Here is a 20,065-nt window from a genome sequence, read left to right as displayed (position 1 = left end):
CACTTCGGCGAATCACCTCGTCGGCGTCCCGGTGATCGAAGGCACCGCGTGCTCTGGTGGTTGAGGGGTCCATTCCCCCCATTTGGCCTGATTGGATCGATCTCGGTTCAGCGGGTCAGGATTACTGACCTCCCCCGCTTCCATGTTTCAGGGATGCTCTGAGCAAGGCCAAGGATGCGGCGGGATTTCCCTACAATTTCAGGCATGTTTCTGAGATCCGCTCGGTTCCGCCGCTGCAGGCGTTTCCGATCTCGCCATTACCGGGGCGAAGCGCGAGCTTCCTTCCTTCAAACAATGGCGGGACCTAACAGTCAGCGAACCCGGCGCCTCCCGACCCCACGCCGATACCCCACTCCCCGTGTTACACATCCAGCGATACCACTTCCACATCCGTGCCTACGGCCGCGGCTCGGATCCCTCCACTCACTTCTAACCTAGACCCCCTTTTCGCTCGTCTGTGGAAGGAGGCGGAAAACCTAGGCGGAGGTGTGAGGGCGGCAGCGACAGCGATGTCTGGTGGGGGTGGTGGCTATGGTGGTGGCAGAGGTCAGGGGCGGGCATGGCAAGGTGGTCGGGGGCGGTTCAACAATTCTGGCTACAACAACCCTCAGGGCGGTGGGGGCGTGAACTATCAGCAAGGCCGTGGGAACTTTGGCAACAACAACTCTAGACGTTTCGGTAACAACTCCAATCCCATTCCAGATTTGGGTATTGGGTCTGGCAACAATCCCGGGAACAATTCGGGTTTCAATGGTGCTCGTGGAGGTAGGGGATCCCAGGCTAGACAACAGCAGAACTCGGGGCGGCCACCCAATTCCGCTGCCTCTTCCAGGGCGAGTGGTTCCAACGCTGTGGCTGGTCCAGCTGCTTCCTCTCCAGCGACTGATGTGCCACAACGTCAAGGCCGTTCTCCAAACTCTGGAAAACCTTTGGTCTGTCAGAAGTGCAACAGTGATGGGGCATACCTCACAACAATGCAAAGAGAAGATGTTATGTGAAATCTGCTTGAAGACCACTCACATCACTGAGAAATGTGTGTGGCCGGCTCAACCTAAGCCTGTGATTCAGTTGGTTGGCTTTGCTTCAAAGGACTTGGGCTGTTTTTATGCTCAAAACACTAGGAAGGTCAATACCAAGACTGCTAGCATTATGGCGCTGGTTATTGTCAAAAGAGGTGCTCCTTCAACTAAGGATTTGGAAATTGGATTGGGGAAATGGAATGTGAAAAGCCTGGATGCTGGGAGATATTTGGTCAGATTTCCTTCTTTGGAAGAATTCACTCTCAAGGGGTTTGTTATATCTGTGGCAGTGTCCAAGTGGACTGCTGCTTCTATGGTCAAGGCTAAAATGCATTCTGTGTGGGTTAAGATAACTGGGATACCTGAAGAGCTTATGCACTATAAGGGCATTTGTGAGTCTGGTTCTCCTCTGGGTATTGTTCAGGAAGTTGACATGATGACTCTGCTTAAATTCTCCTCAGCCAGAGTCAGGGTGGCAGTCAGGGTTCTGGAGATCCCACTTGTATCTGAAATCACTACTGACCCATACATATATGATGCGTTCTATGAATTTGAATCAGTTGCTGAGCTTGGTGGTTTGCTTGATGAAGATGGTCAGATCATTGGATCTGCAAGAAAAGATGCTTTCCTTGACAATGGCAGTGATCCTAAGAGAGCTAAGACTGTGGTTGTTCATGATGACAACACTCAGGACCCTGGTTCCAGTTCAACTCCTGCTGTCATTGAGAGAGGTTAAAACAACTATGATAAAACCAGGTCAGAGCTGGATAGGAGAATTGCTGCTAAACTTCAAGAAATTGAAGAAAAAGCTTTTGCTGCTGCCTCTGCCCAATTTCTTCATCGATGTCTAGGGACTTTTCTCTGTTGGATCCTATCATTGATACTGTTGTGGATGGAGGGAACTTGAATAGGGACATAACTAAGGAAGTTGAGGATGAAGAGGAGGTTGATATGAATCTTCTCAGGATATTGCTCTCAGAGTTGAGAAAGCCATGAATGGTGAAGACCCTAACAGTAAATCTGCTCCAACTGTCACTGGTACAAATGCTGATGGAGACATCAGAGCAAGATTGAGGCCTCAAGGAGATGGTACAATTCTTGACAAGGCAAAGGAATTGGCTCTAAAGAAGAACCTGACTGCTAAAGGTAATCGTTTTTGCACTGTTCTTTCTACCCCTGATGAGGATTTGATTAGCTTGGCTGCTAAACTTGACATTCATCTAGGGGGTAATGATGCACAATGCTCTGAGAGCATTGGTTTGATTAAAAAACTTGAAAATGCTAGATATTCTATGTTTTGTGAATCTGTGATGAAAGCTAGGGAAACTGAGAAAACTCCAGGTGCCGCTGAACCCACACCTATTGATTTTGATTCCCTTAATGAGCTTTTTATCTGATGATGATGCTGATATTGGGGAGACGGATGGGTGTGATGAAATCCATCTATCATATACCACTCCTACTAGAAAAGAAAAAAAAACCCTCCTGATTTGGTTAGTGTTAAACCTAGGCTTCGGGTAAGGAGAAGAGGGAGGAAATGAAAGGACTCATTTGGAATTGTAGAGGTTTGGGCTCCTCTAACAAGAGGAGACATATTAGAGAGTTAATCTATGAACAACACATAGATTTCCTTGGGATTCAGGAAACTCAATTGCAGGATTTTCAGGATAGTTGGTTAGAACAAATAGAGGCCAGACAAGACTTTTTCTGGCACTTCCTACCATCTAATGGAAGATCTGGTGGTCTTCTATTGGGGATTAGGAGTTTGGAACTAACAGTCAGACTTATTGAAAGTGGACAACACTGCCTGAGGGCCCAAATTCAGAATAATAATTCTGATATTGTTTGGGACCTGGTAGTTGTTTATGGAGCAGCACAGGCTGCTGGTAAAGAAGCTTTTCTCAGAGAATTTGCTCACTTCTGTTCTGCTAGTAGGAATCCCACATGCTATGGTGGGGATTTCAACCTGATAGGCGCTCAGATGAAAAAAGCAGTGGAGGAGAATGCCCTAAATGGAGCTTTATTTTCAATGCTATAATTGAAAGTAACAATTTCACAGAGCTTCTTTTGGTCAATAGGAAGTTTACTTGGTGTAATGACCATGATAACCCAATTTATGCCAAACTTGATAGAGTTTTAGTTTCTTCTGACTGGTTAGATCTCTTTCCTTTAGTGCAGCTATCTGCACTTCCTAGGGAAAAATCTGATCACACTCCTCTTGTGATTGACATGGGAGGAGACTGTCCTAGATCTGCTAGTTTTAAGTTTGAGTTTTGTTGGCTACTTAGACTAGAACTTTCTAACATTGTCCAAGAGATCTGGTCTTGGCTTGCTGGGAAGAGGAATGCTGAAGAAGAATAGAATTGGAGAACTTCTGAATTAAGGAAGAAGCTGAAGGGATGGAGTAGAAATATTAATGCTGAAAGTAGGAAAATCAAAGCTGAACTTGCTGCTAACTTAGATTTTTTAGATAAGCCGGCATAGCAAGATGGCCTAAATCTTGAAAACAGGGAGTTACAGGTTGAACTAAAGAAACAGTACAATCTATACTCCAAAGAAGATGAGATAAAATGGTATCAAAGAGCTAAAAGTCAAGATTTAAAACTTGGTGATAACAACACCAAGTTTTTCATGAATAGAGCTAGTGGGAGGAGAAGAAAAAATAAAATCATACAGCTAACTCGTGAGGGGGAGATTATTAATGGTGACAAAGATCTATTGGAACATGCCACTTGTTTCTACAAAAAACTCTTTGGCCCGTTTGACAGAAATACCATCTCTGCTAACTTTTCTTTCCCTAGAATGGTTTCTTCAGAAGAGAATGCCAGCATCACCAGGGACTTTTGTCTTGACGAAATCAAAGAGATAGTCTTTTCTTTGAGGCACAACAAATCACCTGGCCCTGATGGCTTCCCTGGGGGATTTTATCAATTTTTTTGGGAAACTATGAAAATGTCTCTCAAGAGACTTTTTGATGATTTTTCAGCTGGAACTCTGAACTTTGGCAAGCTGAATTCTGGTACCATCACTTTGATTCATAAAGGGGAACATGTTGATAGAATTCAAAGATTTAGACCAATCTGCCTGATGAATAATAGTCTTAAAATCATAACTAAAGGGGCTAGCAATAGGTTGGTTCAGGTAGCTGACGATATTATTGACACAACCCAAACTGCTTTTATGAAAGGCAGAAACATCATGGAGGGAGTACTTGTTATGCATGAAATTCTTCATGAGATGCACAAAAAGAAGTTGTCTGACATCCTTTTCAAAGTAGACTTTGAAAAGGCATATGACAATGTCAATTGGTATTTCTTGTACAATATTTTGCTCAAGAAAGGTTTTTCTGACAAGTGGAATGATTGACTTTTTAGCATCATTACTAGTGGGAGAGTCAACATCAAAATGAATGATTCTTTGGGCTCTTACTTTAGAACCAATAAAGGAGTGAGACAGGGTGACCCACTTTCACCTTTGTTGTTCAACATTGTGGTTGATGCACTTACTGTAATGATTAAGAATGCTCAAAATCTGGGTCTTATTAGAGGAGTGGTCCCTCATCCAATATGCAGATGACACCATCTTTATGCTGGATGAAGGGGATGTCAATGCCAGAAATTTGAAGTTTATCCTTTGTCCGTTTGAACAAATGTCTGGTCTCAAAATTAATTTCCTCAAAAGTGAGGTTTTCTGTTTGGGCCAGGCACTTGACCAAGCTGATATGTATGGAGAAATTCTTACCTGTCAAGCTGGGACTTTACCCATTAAATACTTGAGGATCCCCATTGATCAGGTTAGGTTGCAAAACAAACAATGGAATTTTTAGAGGACAAAGTTGAGAAGAAATTGAGTTGTTGGCAAGGGAAAGTTCTGTCAATAGGTGGCAGAACCACTCTCCTAAATGCCTGCCTCTCATCTATATTTTTCTACATGCTGTCCTTCTATAGGTTACCAAAAGAAGTGGGGAAAAGACTTGATTACTTTCGATCTAGATTGCTTTGGCAAGAAAATCAAGGTGTGAGGAAATATCACTTAGTGAACTGGCCATCAGTTTGCACACCTAAGGATTTAGGTGGGCTGGGTGTCCTAGACCTTGATACAATGAATATTAGCCTGCTATGTAAATGGCTATGGAAACTTGAGATGGGTGGGGGCTTGTGGCAGGAAATTCTGAAGAAAAAGTATCTTCAGAAACAAACCTTATCACAAGCACAACCTGCCAAGGGGGTACCACATTTTTGGGCTGGACTCATGAATGTGAAAAACTTGTTTTTCGAGAGGTGTAGCAGGAAACTGGGATCTGGCAAACAAACCAGATTTTGGGAAGACGTTTGGCACGGGCACAACACTCTTGCTGAACAATTCCCTCGCCTCTACACTCTTACTTTCACCAAAAAATGTCACTGTTGACAAAGTGGTTGTTTCTGAAGGGAAATGCTTAGTTTTTAGAAGATGTTTGTGGGGTGAACTTGCTGTCTCCTGGAATGAATTACTTGTTATTATCCAGCAGACTGTTTTGACAAAGGTTAATGACTCTCTGATTTGGCTACCTAGTGGAAAAGGATACACAGTTAAATCTATGTATAACTCCTTACACACCAGGCGACCTTTGAAAGTCTATGAACAACTTTGGCAAATGAAATTACCAGCCAAAATCAAAAAAATTGGCTGGTTGGTTCTGTGGGGTAGGATCTTAACAAAGGATAACCTACTCAAACGGGGATGGATTGGGGGACACTGCTGTATGTTTTGCGCTGGGGACGAAACGATTGATCACCTTTTTTTTCGTTGTCCCTTGGCAAAATTTGTTTGGTCTGTGTTGCAAGTGGCTTTTGATACTGGAGACGCCCCTGACTCAATGAGTCAGTTAGGGGCCTGACTAAACCAGTTTCATGGTTTGGATCTGACAGCAACAAAAATCTTTGTTGCTGCTACTTTCTGGACTCTGTGGAAAACTAAGAATAGGGCATGCTTTGATCATGTTGTTCCCTCTGACCCTGCTGGGGTTGTTTTTCACGTCTGTCATTGGCTTGACTATTGGTGTAACCTGCAGAAAACAAGAGTACGAAGGGCGCTACAACGAGGAGCTGAGCTGATGAGGATGGTCACTTGCGAAGTCTTCAGTCGATCCAGGGGATGGGCGCCTACCGGCAGAAGAAAAGCTGCAGCTTGATCATCTTCGTGGAACTTCTTCCCCCCTCAGTTCTCTGTTGTGGCTTTCTCCTCGGCGTCTTGCCTGCTATGATATGTCCTGAGTTTCTTTTTTGGATTGCTTGTTAGCTTCCCAAAACCTTGCTCCCAGATGCGTCTGGTTGTTTTCTGTATGGCCAGTTCGCTTGCAGCTGTGACACCTCTTTTATCTATTGTAGAACTAACCTATGGTTTTAGTAATGAAACTGGGGAGAAAATCCCTTTTGATCAATTTTTTTTTATGTTGTCCCCTTGTTGGCTTAATGATGACTTCAATTCAACTTTTTAGATACGCTCATATCAATAATCTCATCGATTCTTTCATACAATGTATCATATGCAATATTCTTTTCTTTTTGTCTCACCATATGTGTGTCGAGATCAACCAGAGTGCTTGTCATCCTTATGGACAGCTCGGCTCTCTTCTCGATCCTGTGATACAGATTTCCGAACGAATTAACACTTAACCCAAGTTACATGGTCATGCTTTCCGAATCTGATCACTCGAGAGGGTGCAGAGATATCTCTCCCGAGTAGGAGGGGCAATTCCATATTGATCAACCATGCTTCTCAGTAAACCTGAAAGCTACCTAGTTATGGAGTAGTGTTTGGCAACACCTAATTAGGCCAATTCACATCCCAATCTCATGCGATGACCTCAGGTCTAGGACTGGTATATACCTCGTACTTCAGACTAACAAATGACAATCATCTCGTTGTGTCTCAATGCGGGTCTATTCGACTTGGCAATCTCATTGTTGAGTCCATGCTATCAGTCGACAACACCTTGCCCTATGACTTGTCAAGCATAGTCATCATACTAAGTCCCATTGCTAGTCTAGGTTATGTGTCCACATAACCTCAATGACCAGAGACCAATAGAATACATAGTCTCACAAATAAATCACATACTCCCTCCGATCCTAAATTGTTGTCGAAATATTACATGTATCTAGACGTCTTTTAAGAATAGATACATCCATATTTGGACAAATTTGAGTCAAGAATTTAGGATCAGCGGGAGTATTTATTTGTGCATATCAGTGATCATGTTCAAGGCCAATAACATCATCATATGATTGCCTCTAGGGCATATCTCCAACATAAACTTCACGTGCCGGAAACTTTCACTACTGGCCTGAACATTAGTCGTTTACATTCAATACCCCTCGCCAAGGGTGGAGCTAATAGTTTTCTGAGGTTTCCGAGGGGGGGGGGGGGGGTTTCCCTTCAATATTATCAGTTTCATGTTACGTGTGGCATACATGGTTAGCTATTCTTTCAAATAAACAAAAAAAAAATGTTCATTTTGTGTGAGTGAGGGGGTTTGCTCCCCAGTCTTAAGTTCTGCTCATGTGTGCCACTACATATTTCTTATTCTTATGGTTTACTTTGACCGGACAACATGCCTCCCAGTGTCCTAGATGGCCAGATCGGATGGTTTTCAATGGCACTCGGTCCATTAAATATAGACAATTCTGTAATGGTTGGGTTGATGTGGCTTGGAATGCATCATATGTGGTTGGCATGCCGAAATATTCGAGCGTGTTCATATCCTTTTCCCTCTTAAAAATAAGAAAGTATAGTATGTTGCTTAGGGTATCTCTACGAAGTTATTTTAGAAAAAGTTAGTGTAACTTTCAAATTGTTAAATAAGGGCTTGTTCTCATGGTTTTAACAACTATGATGGGCTTTCCAATTGTATTCTCCACCAACCTCTTGCTTTGATTTCCTCTAGTATCATAAGGGGGCCTCCGATTTTTGCTTGTCATGTAACCCCTTGTGCAACAAGTCAGCCATGCATTTCTCATAAATAAAATCATAATCGGTTTAAGATATCAACAACAATGTGATTTTAGTCGAACTTCATACCGTTAGATGATATGGAGGAGAAAAAAGTGGAGGGTAAAAAGTAATAAAGCTGACTCTTAATTACGTGCCGAACTTCACAAATAAAAGAATCTTAAATATCAACATTGTTGCCTTTTGTATGTCATTGATTCTTTTAGAAACGTAAGCATGAAATTAATATTAATTGGCATATATGATACGACACAACTTATTACATGCGATATTTTATTGTCAAATTTAATTATTAAAAAAACCAAGAGCTGGGACAACAATTTTCAGTGTGAAACATTTTTTTTCCTTTCTAGAAGGCTTTAGTGAAGCATCGGCTCCAACATTTTTGGGTGTGAAACTACGAGCCAAAGCTCAAGAACAAATTGCAGGCCTGCATGAATCTCGTCGAGGCATGCGGAAAACATTGGGTATGTTTGATTTCGAAAAAATCAACCTTACCAAATTTTGGCTAGCCAATATTTTTGCTAAAGTTTTGGTTGTCCATGTTTCTGGGATGTTGGCGAGAAAAATGAACTAGCATTGGCATCTTAACATATCGATTACCATTCAAACAAGACCAAAATTTTGATCCTGACTAAAAAATAGGCATGGTTGAACTTTTGGCCACAACATGAACACTCAAGCCTCATTTGGGACAACGATTCCCCGCAGGGATCCCCGTCCTTTCCCTGGGCAAGAAAATCACGGGCCGATTTGACCTAGGGAAGCTCATAGACACATTTGGTGGCCCGCGAGGGGGAGACATCCTGGCCCTTTCCACGGCTATTCCTCGGGTGAAATTTCCACGACCGTAGGTCAGGAACAAATCCCCCCCCCCTCTCTCTCTCTCTCTCGCGCGCGCGCGATGCATCGCTGCGTACCGTGCGACGCCGCCGTCTTCCCCTCCGGGCTCTGGTGAGCAGAAGCGACGCGCCTGCCTCCCTCCGTCGACTGCGAGGTACGCAGCAGCCCTCCAGCGAGCAACGCCCCCTCCCCCGACCCCACCGCTTCCCTCCGGCAACGCGACGCTGCTGCCTCCTTCCGGCGACCGAGAGCCACGCTCCCTTCCCTGAGCTCTACTCCAGATGCATTAGGATCTGAAGAGCTCTAATTACCCTCACCTACTGTGAGCACAAATCCCTCCTCTCCCCTTGCTGGCAAATGACACCATGGATATTTTCTTGAGGTCGGGAATCTTCCCGGGGATCCCATGTGCTTCGGAAAATCCCCGCCGGTGGTTTGATTCCCTGGTTGTTTTACCCCCACAGCACAGCCAAATGAGCCCTCAATTATCGCCGAGCCTATGACCAGTAGCACCGGGCGAATCAAAATCAACATAAGTGTGTTCATGGGTTGAGTTTGGCCTACTCAAACAGTCGACCAAGCCATGCAAACCGTTAATACCGATTTTGTACGGTCCGATTGCATGGCTTGGCCATATATTGCGGTTGCTAAATTGCGTTGTGCCCAGCAAAAAAATACATTTAGACAGAAAAAAAAGCTAGTAGAAGAAGAAGACCGGCTCCGGAGAGCACGCGGTGGTCGTGTCAAGGTCATGCCGTGGCCGCAACATCGCACGGCGTGTGACGTACTAGGATGCTTAGCCCGGGCCGAGGTTGCGGAGAACTTCGGCGGAGGCCCGCGAAAGCTGTTGTACGTTCATCGACAGCGGCGACGAACGCCGTCCTGCAGGCTACATGCATTTCTCCGTCTTCTCTCTGATTTTGAATCCATCGATGGAGAGACCAAGGCCGAATGCAGCGTTTATTACAGATCCGCAGATCGAAATCATTTGAAATTGCTTGCACTTGGCGATGAACGTCCATGGTGTGCTGCTCGACGCACCGCCGCGAGGTCGTTGTGTTCGTGTGTACGATGGTCAGGGCTGCTGCTTCGCCTGGCTGAGTTCAGCCCGTAAAAACTGTGTTAACTCAATTGCTTTCGGGCTGGGCTGATTCCTAATTCCAAACCGGCCAGAGGCGTCGATGAAGGGGCCTACCCCAAACGATACCGGCCCAAACCTTTCGAGAAAACCGCAACCAGCGTGGCGCATCCCGACGCTCCCATTGGCCAGGCCACGGCACCACCTCGGGTGGGTCCCGCCCATCTCTCCGCCTAGCCCGGGGTCCGGAGGAACCTTCCTCTCCTTCCTCCCGAAGCAAAAACCGAGCTACAGGAGTCCGCGATATAGGCGCCGACCAGCAGAGACCGAGCCAAAACAATAATCTCACCATCACGTATCCCTCCCTCCACCCCATGGACGCCGACCTCGACCTGGACGCCCTCCTCGCCTCCTTCGACGGTGAATCTGCCATCTCCAGCCTCTTCCCCCCGCCTCCGCCCGATGCGGAGGCGGGGTCGCCGGAGTCGGTGAGCTCCCGGTCGAACCCCGCCGGAGAGGAGGTGCTGTCGGAGATCGAGAGGTTCCTGATGGAGGAGGAGGCGGCGGAGGCGGAAGGGGTGGAGGGGATCAGCGTGGAGGAGTTCTTCGACGCGCTGTTCGACGGCGCGGAGGGGGCCGAGAAGGCGAAGGAGAGTGAGGCTGGTGGTAGCACGGATGGGGACTCCGGGAGGGAGGAAGAGAGGGTGGAGGTTTTGACGCCGGAGACGGAGGTGGATGTGGAGAAGGTGGATGGCGATGATCCTATCAGCAAGAAGAAGAAGAGGTATGACGATTTTGATTAATCTAGCATCTTAAGTTGGGGATTATCTGTATTGATTGTCTTCAGAACTTATATGGAATTTGCATGCCATTATCCATGGATGATGCTTAGGTTTAATTGAATCGGTAATATGGAGGATTGTTCTTGTACTTAATCTAATTCATACTCTCTCCCTCCATATTAATTGGCGCGGATTTAGTACAAAATTAATATGGAACGGAGGGAGTATTATTTATCATGTTTAAAGGTAAGGTGAGTAGTACTTTTGGGAGGAATTATCAATATATTCAGAACAAAATTGTTAGGATTGCATCACTTATTAGTAGGCCTGGTAATTGGGTCAAACCCACCCCCGAACCCACCCCACACTGCACGTAACTACCCTAATCACCCAACCCTGGCCAGACCGTTTTTCTTTTCCGATAATCCAAAGCGCCCCGCACCGCCTGAATATTCCACCCTCACCCGCGCCACCCTGCGTACATAATTCGGTCTAGACGCTGGCTTCACGCTGCTTTGCCTGCCAGCTGCATAGACGTAAACTTCCTTTTGCTGCTGCGTATCGTAGCCTCGTAGGGAGAGCCTTCTGTGGACGGGACTGAACCCGACGGTTTCTGTCGGTCTTCCTAGGCCCCAAACCAGGCCGCACCGAACCGGTTTTTTACAAAAACCAAGCCAGCCCAGTTCGTTTGTCCTCTGGCTCATTTGAGCTCACTCCGATTGAACCCATATGAAGTTCCGGACCGAAAAACCCAAGACACTCCACACCGAACGCCAGGCCTACTTATTAGTTGTCATGTGGGGTTTGATTGGTGGGTGGGAAGGGCCTCATCTGTATACCTCATAGTTAAACTCTATTTATTTTCATGTTGAAAGAATCATACTGGTTGTACACTTGAATAGTCCTTCACCAGGCGGGAAGTCTCCATTCTTGTTTAAGAAGTGCAGATGTTTGTTTCCTCAGTTGTAACTGTAGTTTAGCCATATAGTCTTATATTAGTTGCATGTGTTGTGAATTAATCAGGCAAATGAGGAATAGGGATTCTGCCATGAAGTCGAGGGAGAGGAAGAAGACATACGTGAAGGACTTGGAGGTGAAGAGCAAGTATCTCGAGGCAGAGTGTCGCCGCCTCAGCTACGCACTCCAGTGCTGCGCAGCCGAGAACGTGGCACTGCGCCAGAGCATGTTGAAGGATAGGCCTGTTGGTGCTCCCACAGCCATGCAGGAGTCTGCCGTACTCACGGGTAAGATGCATCAACATATAGTTCACCATGATCTGGATGCACAAATATTTCATGGCATGCTAATAGTTTTTGATTGCTTAACTATGCTAACAAACAGGTAAACAACTAACCTGTTACTTTCTTGAGTGCAAGCATAACTAACATAGCACATTTATCTTCGATTTCAACTTCAATTTGTGGATATGATTTGTCCAAGCTATATGTGTTACGCAACCCTCATGGACACAACAAATTCAGTTACTATTGGTGATATCTGACCGTTTACTCAGACGTGTACAAGGATGTATTCTTCTAAATAATCGCACCTGCATAGCTTGCTGTTTTTGTACTCTGTACTCGTCATTCATTCATTGGTAGAAGTTGGCATGAACTGCAACCTTGATTACTACAATCTTGCAGGACGAATATCATTTCTCCAGTGCTAAACACAACTTTTTTTCCTGTTTTGCAGAAACCCTGCCGTTGGTTTCCCTGCTTTGGCTCGTGAGCATCGTGTGCCTATTCTTGACGCCCGGCCTACCCAATCAAAGCCCGGTGGCTCCAAGGAGTGTCGGAAGAGATCTCGTGATGGTAGCCGGAAAGTTAAGCAGTGATCAACCAGAGACTCTGGAGCTTTTACTCCATGGAAGGCGCCACAGGGGCAAGAGGGGGAGGATGAAGCTAGATGCCTTGCCTTTCCATGCCGCCGCAGCAGCTTGATAGGCTAGTGCCACCTTATTTGGAGCATGTAGTGTAGTTAGAATGCTATTATGTGTGTTTTCTTGTTGCCAACGTGGCTTTATCCGCGAATTATGTTTTTGTTCTTTCTCCACCTATGCAGAGTCCCTATATGTTAATTTTCTGCCTCGCATAAATTGGCACTCCTTTATGTGTCTGGCTATCTGGATTTATGCAACTGAGAGATTGGGGGCTGGGATTTCTAGTACCATTTCATGGGAGGGTGATTGAACATCTAGCATTGCCAGACTAAGGGGACTTGGCTACCTTACCTTTTCACCACTCATCGTTTTCTTCTCCAATTTGGTAAACAGCTTAGCTTTAGTACTCCCCCGCCCGAAATTACTTGTCAAAATATTACATGCATCTAACGTTTTTTACACATAGATACATTCGTATTTGGGCAAAGTTGAGACAAGTAATACCGGTCAGATGGAGTACATCAGATACGTATCATACCCATATTTTGACTTCCTTTCCTTTCATATTTTGACTATGTTAGTTACAGTATCTGTAGGTTGCTCATCAATAAATAGATGCATTTTAGCTGTTTGATGTAGAGTTGACTCAGATTATGCATTTTATCAACAGAAGAGCAATCATGGTGCTTCTTATTCTCAATCTCCAATGTCTGATGATGATCTTCTGATCCTGGGCATTTTTTATCTAGTTGCTTAATCTTCCTTAGCTCTTTTCCTTGGAGCCTTTTGGCTGTCGCTGTATGTCTGTTCAAACTTTTCGTCCCATAGCTGCTATTCTGACTGCAGAATAGTAACAATGGGTTTCCTGAACTGTTCCCGGTAAGAAAGTCTGGTTATTTCTGTTTGCAATATAATGGAAAGGAGAGAGCCCGGATTGAAAAAAAAAAATCAACAGAAGAGCAAACGTAGCTTACTAAGTGGTGTATGAAGGAATAAATTTGTATACTCCGTCCAACAAAGGATGCAATATTACACGCTCATTCTTAGCTCACAGTTTGAACTTCAAAGTCAAATTGACTCGGTGCAAACTACCAGCCCATGGTTCGAGCTTTGAATTCACGTAATGATAATGATCTAATATTGTGTAAAGACCACTGGGAGCTGGTGCGTTTCAAACCACTGCCACGTAATTGAGTACGAAAATTCAATATGAAATTCTGTGAAATCTTACACGGAGTATATATATTCCTAATCCCGATTAATCTAAAATATCATTTCTCTGAATTTGTTTCTCATTCTACAAATCTACTCCATTTTTAATATGAAATTCAAATTCAACCAAATAAAATCCTATAAAAATGATTTCATTTTATTTGTACCAAATGAAATGAAATGAGACGAATTCTAGAAAGTTTCAAATTCCAAAAGTAATTCAACCAAATGAAATCATATAAAAAATGATTTTCTATTATTTATACCAAATGAAATGAGACGAATTCTAAAAAGTTCCAAATTCCAAAAGTCATACTAATTCTTTTGCTAGGATTTTTCTTACTGGATGTTGACCGTGGAATAATGCATGCGGCTGCAAAATTTTGTGTGTGAAATCCATGCACGCAGCTTGCAAATGCGCGGTAAAAAAAATGAGACTTCCGGTACGTGCCAGGTGGCTCCACCTCGTGCGTGAGATGGGTCTTGGGTTGGTGGAGAAGACAGCAATGTGTGTGGTCGGAAACAAGTTTGGATGGAAGAAGCAAACCACAAGACCGGGGCGGTGAAGAGGGAGCTCAAGACAAACGAAGGAAGAAGTGACCCGGACGCAATCGAACAAGTTCGGTAGAGGTAGTCTGGACGCAAGACCTTGATGGTTCGGGAATATCATCTCCGACGGTCCACTCGCCTCCCACTCGCGTGGCCGCCATCGACCGGTTCCCGTGCTGTTCTTCCTCATCGCGCTTCCTGCTGCCTCCACCCCGTCCCCAATCTTTGCCCATTGGGTCCTGAGGTATGAGCTTTTCCATCCAGTGATTACTGTGGGTGCCGGTGCACACCGTCGCACCTCCTAGATCCGCCCGATAGCAAAATTCTTGGTTTTATTTCTTCGATATAGACTGAGGAGTCGTTCATTCCTGTGCAGTTTCGTGATCTTTTTAGTTCACTCCTCTGTTGCAGAACAGCGTGTTAGCTACCGAAGCGGTCATGGAAGTGGTTTCTTCCGGTCACTCTTGCTTAGCATTTCGTCAAACACCTAGCGGTGCTTGGAGGTTGAGTGGCACGGGTCTTGGTCCACAGCATATCAAGCTTGCTCGGCCAAGAAAAACTTCAATTCATTGTGTTCGGACAGGGGGAGCTTCGAATCCTGGTGATTCTGGGAAGCTTCATGTCAGCCATGTGTTCCACGTAAGTGACATCGATGCGGCTCGCCAAGGTATTGCCAAGAAGGCCGGCGAGGTCGAGAAAGTGATGATTCCGGGTCTGCCAGAAGGAGCAGACGGTTCCCAAATCAGTACTGGTTTGTGGGAGTGGAAGCCCAAGCTGACGGTGTACTACGAGAAGTCTGGCAACAAGAATAGCAAGGCGCCAGCAGTGCTTTTCCTACCAGGTTTTGGAGTGGGCACGTTCCATTTCGAGAAGCAGTTGAAGGATCTTGGTCGTGATTACAAGGTGTGGACAATGGATTTTCTAGGGCAGGGAATGTCACTACCTTGTGAAGATCCTGCTCCTAAGAATATGGTAGGGGATCATGATGGGGAATCATATTGGGGTTTTGGACAAGATTCAGAACCATGGGCAGATGAATTGGTTTACTCTGTAGATTTGTGGCATAACCAGGTTCAGCATTTCATTGAAGAGGTACCCTTTTGGATTCCTTGTTATCCATGTTTCTCTAGTTCGCAAATTTTAGTGTGCTTTTGCACTATTGAAGGCCCTTCAGTAATCATCAAGTTAGCTATTTTACTTTTGTCAAGAATTAATGCTTGGCTGCAACATATTTTTCAGCATATATAGGGATTTATAGATGCTACTGCAGGTGCCATGATTCTACTTAGTTAGCACACGTATTACACCTGCCCACTTCGTGCAAATGCACTTGTTAAGCAGTTTTGACTCCAGTACCAAGAGGGAACAAATACCAAGAATGGAATTCCACAACAATTTTGTTATCTAGGCATTCTTCTATTTTAATACTATGCACACAAACTTGTGAAAATCGGGTTATGTGTGGTAAAATCACATATACCATGTATATACAAATAGCTGAGTTTTAGTTTATTCAAAAATCTACCGATTGTAACGCTGTGTGAACTTCTTTGGTACTGACAAAGTGTTCAATGAAGGCAAAATGGTCTACAGCTAGCACATCATGTCTGATCAATGTTTTCTTTTGTTTTGGTCCATGCCATTGGGGCGGTCCTTTGTATATAATTGATCTTTGTCTCGACAGGTCTAGCTTTTGTGGTTATGAATGCTAATTTATCTTCACATGATTGTTATGTCAACCATGGAATTAGTTATGCCTGTGTACTATTTAAAATCGTCCCATTCACAATCAGTTGGACAACATATCTTCAAGTATTCGATGTATATCTCATTTATCTTATGCTATGTTTATAACCATTTTGCAGGTTATTGGTGAACCAGTTTATATTGTGGGAAACTCTCTTGGAGGTTTTGTTGCTCTATATATTGGTGCATCCAGTCCACACCTTGTAAAAGGTGTCACATTGCTTAATGCAACACCATTTTGGGGTTTCCTTCCGAACCCTGCAAGATCTCCTCGTTTGTCAAAGATTTTTCCATGGGCAGGGACATTTCCTCTTCCACCATTTGTGAGGAAACTTACTGAAATAGTGTATGTGCTACTTACCCAGTTTCGTACACATGCGTGCAGATTGCATAATCTTATATTTCTCCCTTCTGTTAATTACTGCATTCTTTATGTTTTTTCTTCACTGTGTTGGATTCACGGGCTGTAGTTTTCGATGGAGTTCATGCTTTTTGTGTTGCATGGTGTGTACTTGGTTGACCTGTAAAGATATGAACTTAAGTTATGTTTGTTTTCGCGTGGCATTGTTACTCTGGCAGTCTAGCGTATTTTTGTTTCTTAGCACCTTTTACATGGGAGTTTTAGAGATAAGCTGTCATCTTCAACTCTTGCAAGAAAGGACGACATTTTCTATAAAGCATGTACTTCTGCATCGAATTTAATGTAATTCTTCTGCATTTGCATTGTTGTTTCCCTCTGCATACTACGATGTCATGATAATAATGCGATTATTGCATCATTAGAACTATGTGAGTTATCCATGTTTTGGATCCTATGAATTGGATGTAGTCTTTTTTTTCTAGACCATGCAGGAGCACTGCATGGATTAAGAAAGTGAACTAAATTGGATGTAGCTTACTAATCCCTTTGTGGTGCAGGTGGCAGAAGATAAGTGACCCGAGAAGTATACAAAACATACTAAGGCAAGTATATGCTGACCACTCAACAAATGTTGACAAGGTTTTTTCGCGTATTATGGAGACAACTGAACACCCAGCTGCTGCTGCATCATTTGCCTCCATTATGTTCGCTCCAAGGGGTCAGATATCCTTCGAGGAGGCACTCTCTAGGTGAAGTGGAAAGCCAAGTGATAAATTTGCTCTATTGCTTATAAAATTCAATTTCAATTTTAACACTGATCATCTGCAGGTGCCAAAGTCAGGGTATTCCCATTTCTCTTATGTATGGGAAAGAAGACCCTTGGGTTAGACCTTTTTGGGGTATTAAAGCCAAGCAGCAAGTGCCAGAAGCACCCTATTATGAAATCAGCCCTGCTGGTCACTGTCCCCATGACGAGGTTCCTGAGGTAAATGATTGCATGTTGTCTGTGTACAAATTATAGCTCCCCTTTGGATTTGTATCATATCCCAGTTGATGGTTCATAATGGATAATTCGCATTCTGTTAAAGGATATATCTAGAGCAAACTACCATCAGGATGTGAACATACAACTCTAAAAGGCTATACAATCCAGATAATTGTTTCAATGATGAATTGATGATGAGCTCTGAACACTGTTTTTTTATCAGGTTATAAACTATTTGCTTCGAGGGTGGCTTAAGAATGTGGAGTCTGAGGGTTTAGTTGACCTCCCATTTCTTGAAGATCCCAGCTTTGAAGATCAAGGTGTATCGAGGGAGCTGGAGTTTGTTAGAACAGGTTCCAGGAAATCAGTTAGTGTGAGGCTCTTTGGTTCCAAAACATCGTTGTGGAGCCAGCTGACCTCATTCTTAAAATGGCATGCCTCCAACGTCACACGAGCAATGTCTAGATAGTTCATTCATAGTTTGTTTAGATATTAGAAGCTTCAGTTGTATGTTGTATTCATTATTCTTTATGTGAAGAAGTCAGATTGATGCCTAGATGTACTACGGTAGAAAATTTTAAACATTTCTAGTGAATGTGAATATGTACAGTTCAGAGCTAGTATTGAGCGTCAAATAGCTGCAGTGGTTGCATTCAAAGGAAAGTTTGTGTTGTGTCCCTCCCTGATATGCCTCTTGAGTATTATGGGCGTGTTTGGTTTCTCGTATGGGCCTTGACCTGCACCCGAGATGCAAAATACGATTCATTTGGTTTCCCTACTCGCACCTGGGCATTGCACCCGAGCCGTAAAAAAGGACTTCCCAGCCTGTGCACGAGAATTGCCTGAATTTGCCGTTTATTACGCTGCAGCCCTGTCTCCCTCGCGTCTCTCCTCTCTCGCCACACACCGCCCTTCCATTGCCCTCCTCGACCCAAGCGAAGCCCCTTCTGTGGTGGCGATCTCTGTTAGCACAACACGAGGAGTAGAGTGCTCATAATAGGATTGCCAAATTAAACAAGCTTACCCGAGACAAGTCATGACGATTATAACTCTTATATGTAAGTGATCTAGAAGAAGTGAGTCGTTAAAAGCCAAGAGCTCCATAATACCAAGGCATCCCTTACTTTGGGAGCGCAATCCTTATCCCAAGCGTTGGGAGTTTTACAATGACCGGTAAATTCAGATTTCTGCTAAAGGTAGGTACACAATCTCTTAGCAATCGTCAATTTGGTGTCTTCATGGAGTCATAGCACACTGATAGCGTATGTGGAAAGAGCTAATACCACAAACTTGACCACTGAGCCGACTACCAAAAGAGAGATTCCTTGAGCAGATAGATGATTTCCAACTAAACTCCAAGACTCCAAATCGGCTTCTTCAACATGGTCGTATTAAAGTTATGAATATCACGGAATTCCATCATCACATCCAATATTTCTTTACAATTTTTTTGCGAGAAAATGGTACTCCCTCCGATCCATAGTAAGTGTTACTGATTTAGATTTAGTACAACATAGTAAACTTTTATTTAGTAATTTTGTTTTAGAATTTCAAAGAGGGACATGGCGGATGATTTCATAGCTTCCTGAATCAACTTGAGAAGTAGGGAGCTCTCAATCTCGGCATGGAGCTCGCCCTTCTGAATGGGTGCACAAAGGCTGTGTTCAGTTCGGATAATTGCCGGCTGATTCAAATCCTTAAGGGGGAGGTCCGGAATTACGGTCCGGGAGCTGATGTTATTGATGATTGCTTCCAGTTGATCTCCAACTTCATCAAGATCTCGTTTGAGTACTGTCAAATAAAGTCGCACATGAACTCGCACAGTTAGCGAAGAGAGATCCCCCTCTTCAGCATGGTTTGATATCCCCGCCTTGCATTGATCTTCTTTTGGTCGATGATGTAACCCCTATTATGATTAAGATATAAAGAGGTTTGCGTTAAAAAAAAGATATAAAGAGGCTCTTTGCCGTCAAAAAACAAAAACTTGAGAAGTGGGGCCTAAACTGGTTTACCTGGCCGTTGGACCGGAGACTAGGGCCCCTTTCTTTTCGGCTTCAGCTTCTCCAGAAGTTAGCTTCAGCTGAATTTCTGAGGGAAGCTGCTGTCCAGAGAAGCTACCCTGAGTCCTTCTTTTTGGCTTCTAGAATGATGGCTTATTGTCTAGTTTGAGTAGGCAATGTCTGTAATATCCTTGTAGTTCAATTGTTTCATGTTTAATTCAGAATATCATTAATTTCACCGTTTAACCACATAACTAACCGATAAGATGAATTCGGACCAAAATAAAGTGGTATATTACGGTACCCGTACAACAATTATGCAAATTTTACTCTATATACAATCCAAATTGTTCTAGTCCATGCATTCATAATGGAAAAACACATCGATAGATATCTGATTACAGAAAGAAGCAGTTGTGATAAGAATCCAAATACTACCTCAAGATTACAGAAAGAAGCAGTTGCGATAATACTCCAGAAAATTCAGCAAATGAACCACAAGTTCACCAAACTTCAGCAAATCAGGAGAGAGGAGGTGGGGTGGGGGAGAGGAGGGGGGGCGACCGGAGGTGGGGAGGAATCGGGCGGCCGGGGTGGGGGAGGAGGCGGGGCGGC

The 20,065-nt window shown here is 44.0% G+C and overlaps 3 protein-coding genes across 5 annotated transcripts; all 3 read left to right on the top strand.

The window, feature by feature from the left end:
* The first annotated feature begins 509 nt into the window (after positions 1 to 509).
* LOC104582146 (N66 matrix protein-like) lies at positions 510 to 998 on the top strand. Its single transcript, XM_010231495.1, has one exon. It carries the CDS (start codon positions 510 to 512, stop codon positions 996 to 998), a length of 489 nt encoding a protein of 162 aa, XP_010229797.1.
* A 9,184-nt stretch (positions 999 to 10,182) lies between these two features.
* On the top strand, positions 10,183 to 12,887 carry LOC100823661 (bZIP transcription factor 50). The gene is made up of 3 exons (XM_003563558.4): positions 10,183 to 10,717; positions 11,739 to 11,959; positions 12,411 to 12,887. Exons 1-3 carry the CDS (start codon positions 10,308 to 10,310, stop codon positions 12,656 to 12,658), a joined length of 879 nt encoding a protein of 292 aa, XP_003563606.1. The 5' UTR covers positions 10,183 to 10,307; the 3' UTR covers positions 12,659 to 12,887.
* Positions 12,888 to 14,370: 1,483 nt separating this feature from the next.
* On the top strand, positions 14,371 to 18,113 carry LOC100823355 (pheophytinase, chloroplastic). 3 transcript variants are annotated; one of them, XM_003563557.3, is made up of 6 exons: positions 14,371 to 14,602; positions 14,770 to 15,450; positions 16,224 to 16,450; positions 17,023 to 17,214; positions 17,294 to 17,450; positions 17,674 to 18,113. In XM_003563557.3, the coding sequence occupies exons 1-6, from the start codon at positions 14,462 to 14,464 to the stop codon at positions 17,917 to 17,919; spliced, it is 1,644 nt and encodes a 547-aa protein (XP_003563605.1). In that variant the 5' UTR covers positions 14,371 to 14,461; the 3' UTR covers positions 17,920 to 18,113. The 3 variants fall into 3 exon arrangements, with proteins under 3 accessions (XP_003563605.1, XP_010227494.1, XP_010227493.1); XM_010229192.3 differs by having other exon boundaries at positions 14,382 to 14,602; positions 14,775 to 15,450; XM_010229191.3 differs by having other exon boundaries at positions 14,460 to 14,602; positions 14,735 to 15,450.
* The last annotated feature ends 1,952 nt before the right edge of the window (positions 18,114 to 20,065 follow it).

Source organism: Brachypodium distachyon, chromosome 1 (genome assembly GCF_000005505.3).
Source record: "Brachypodium distachyon strain Bd21 chromosome 1, Brachypodium_distachyon_v3.0, whole genome shotgun sequence".
NCBI classification, from domain to species: Eukaryota; Viridiplantae; Streptophyta; class Magnoliopsida; order Poales; family Poaceae; genus Brachypodium; species Brachypodium distachyon.
The sequence above is the reverse complement of the archived record's forward strand: the minus strand, read 5'-3'. Positions and strand labels throughout refer to the sequence as shown.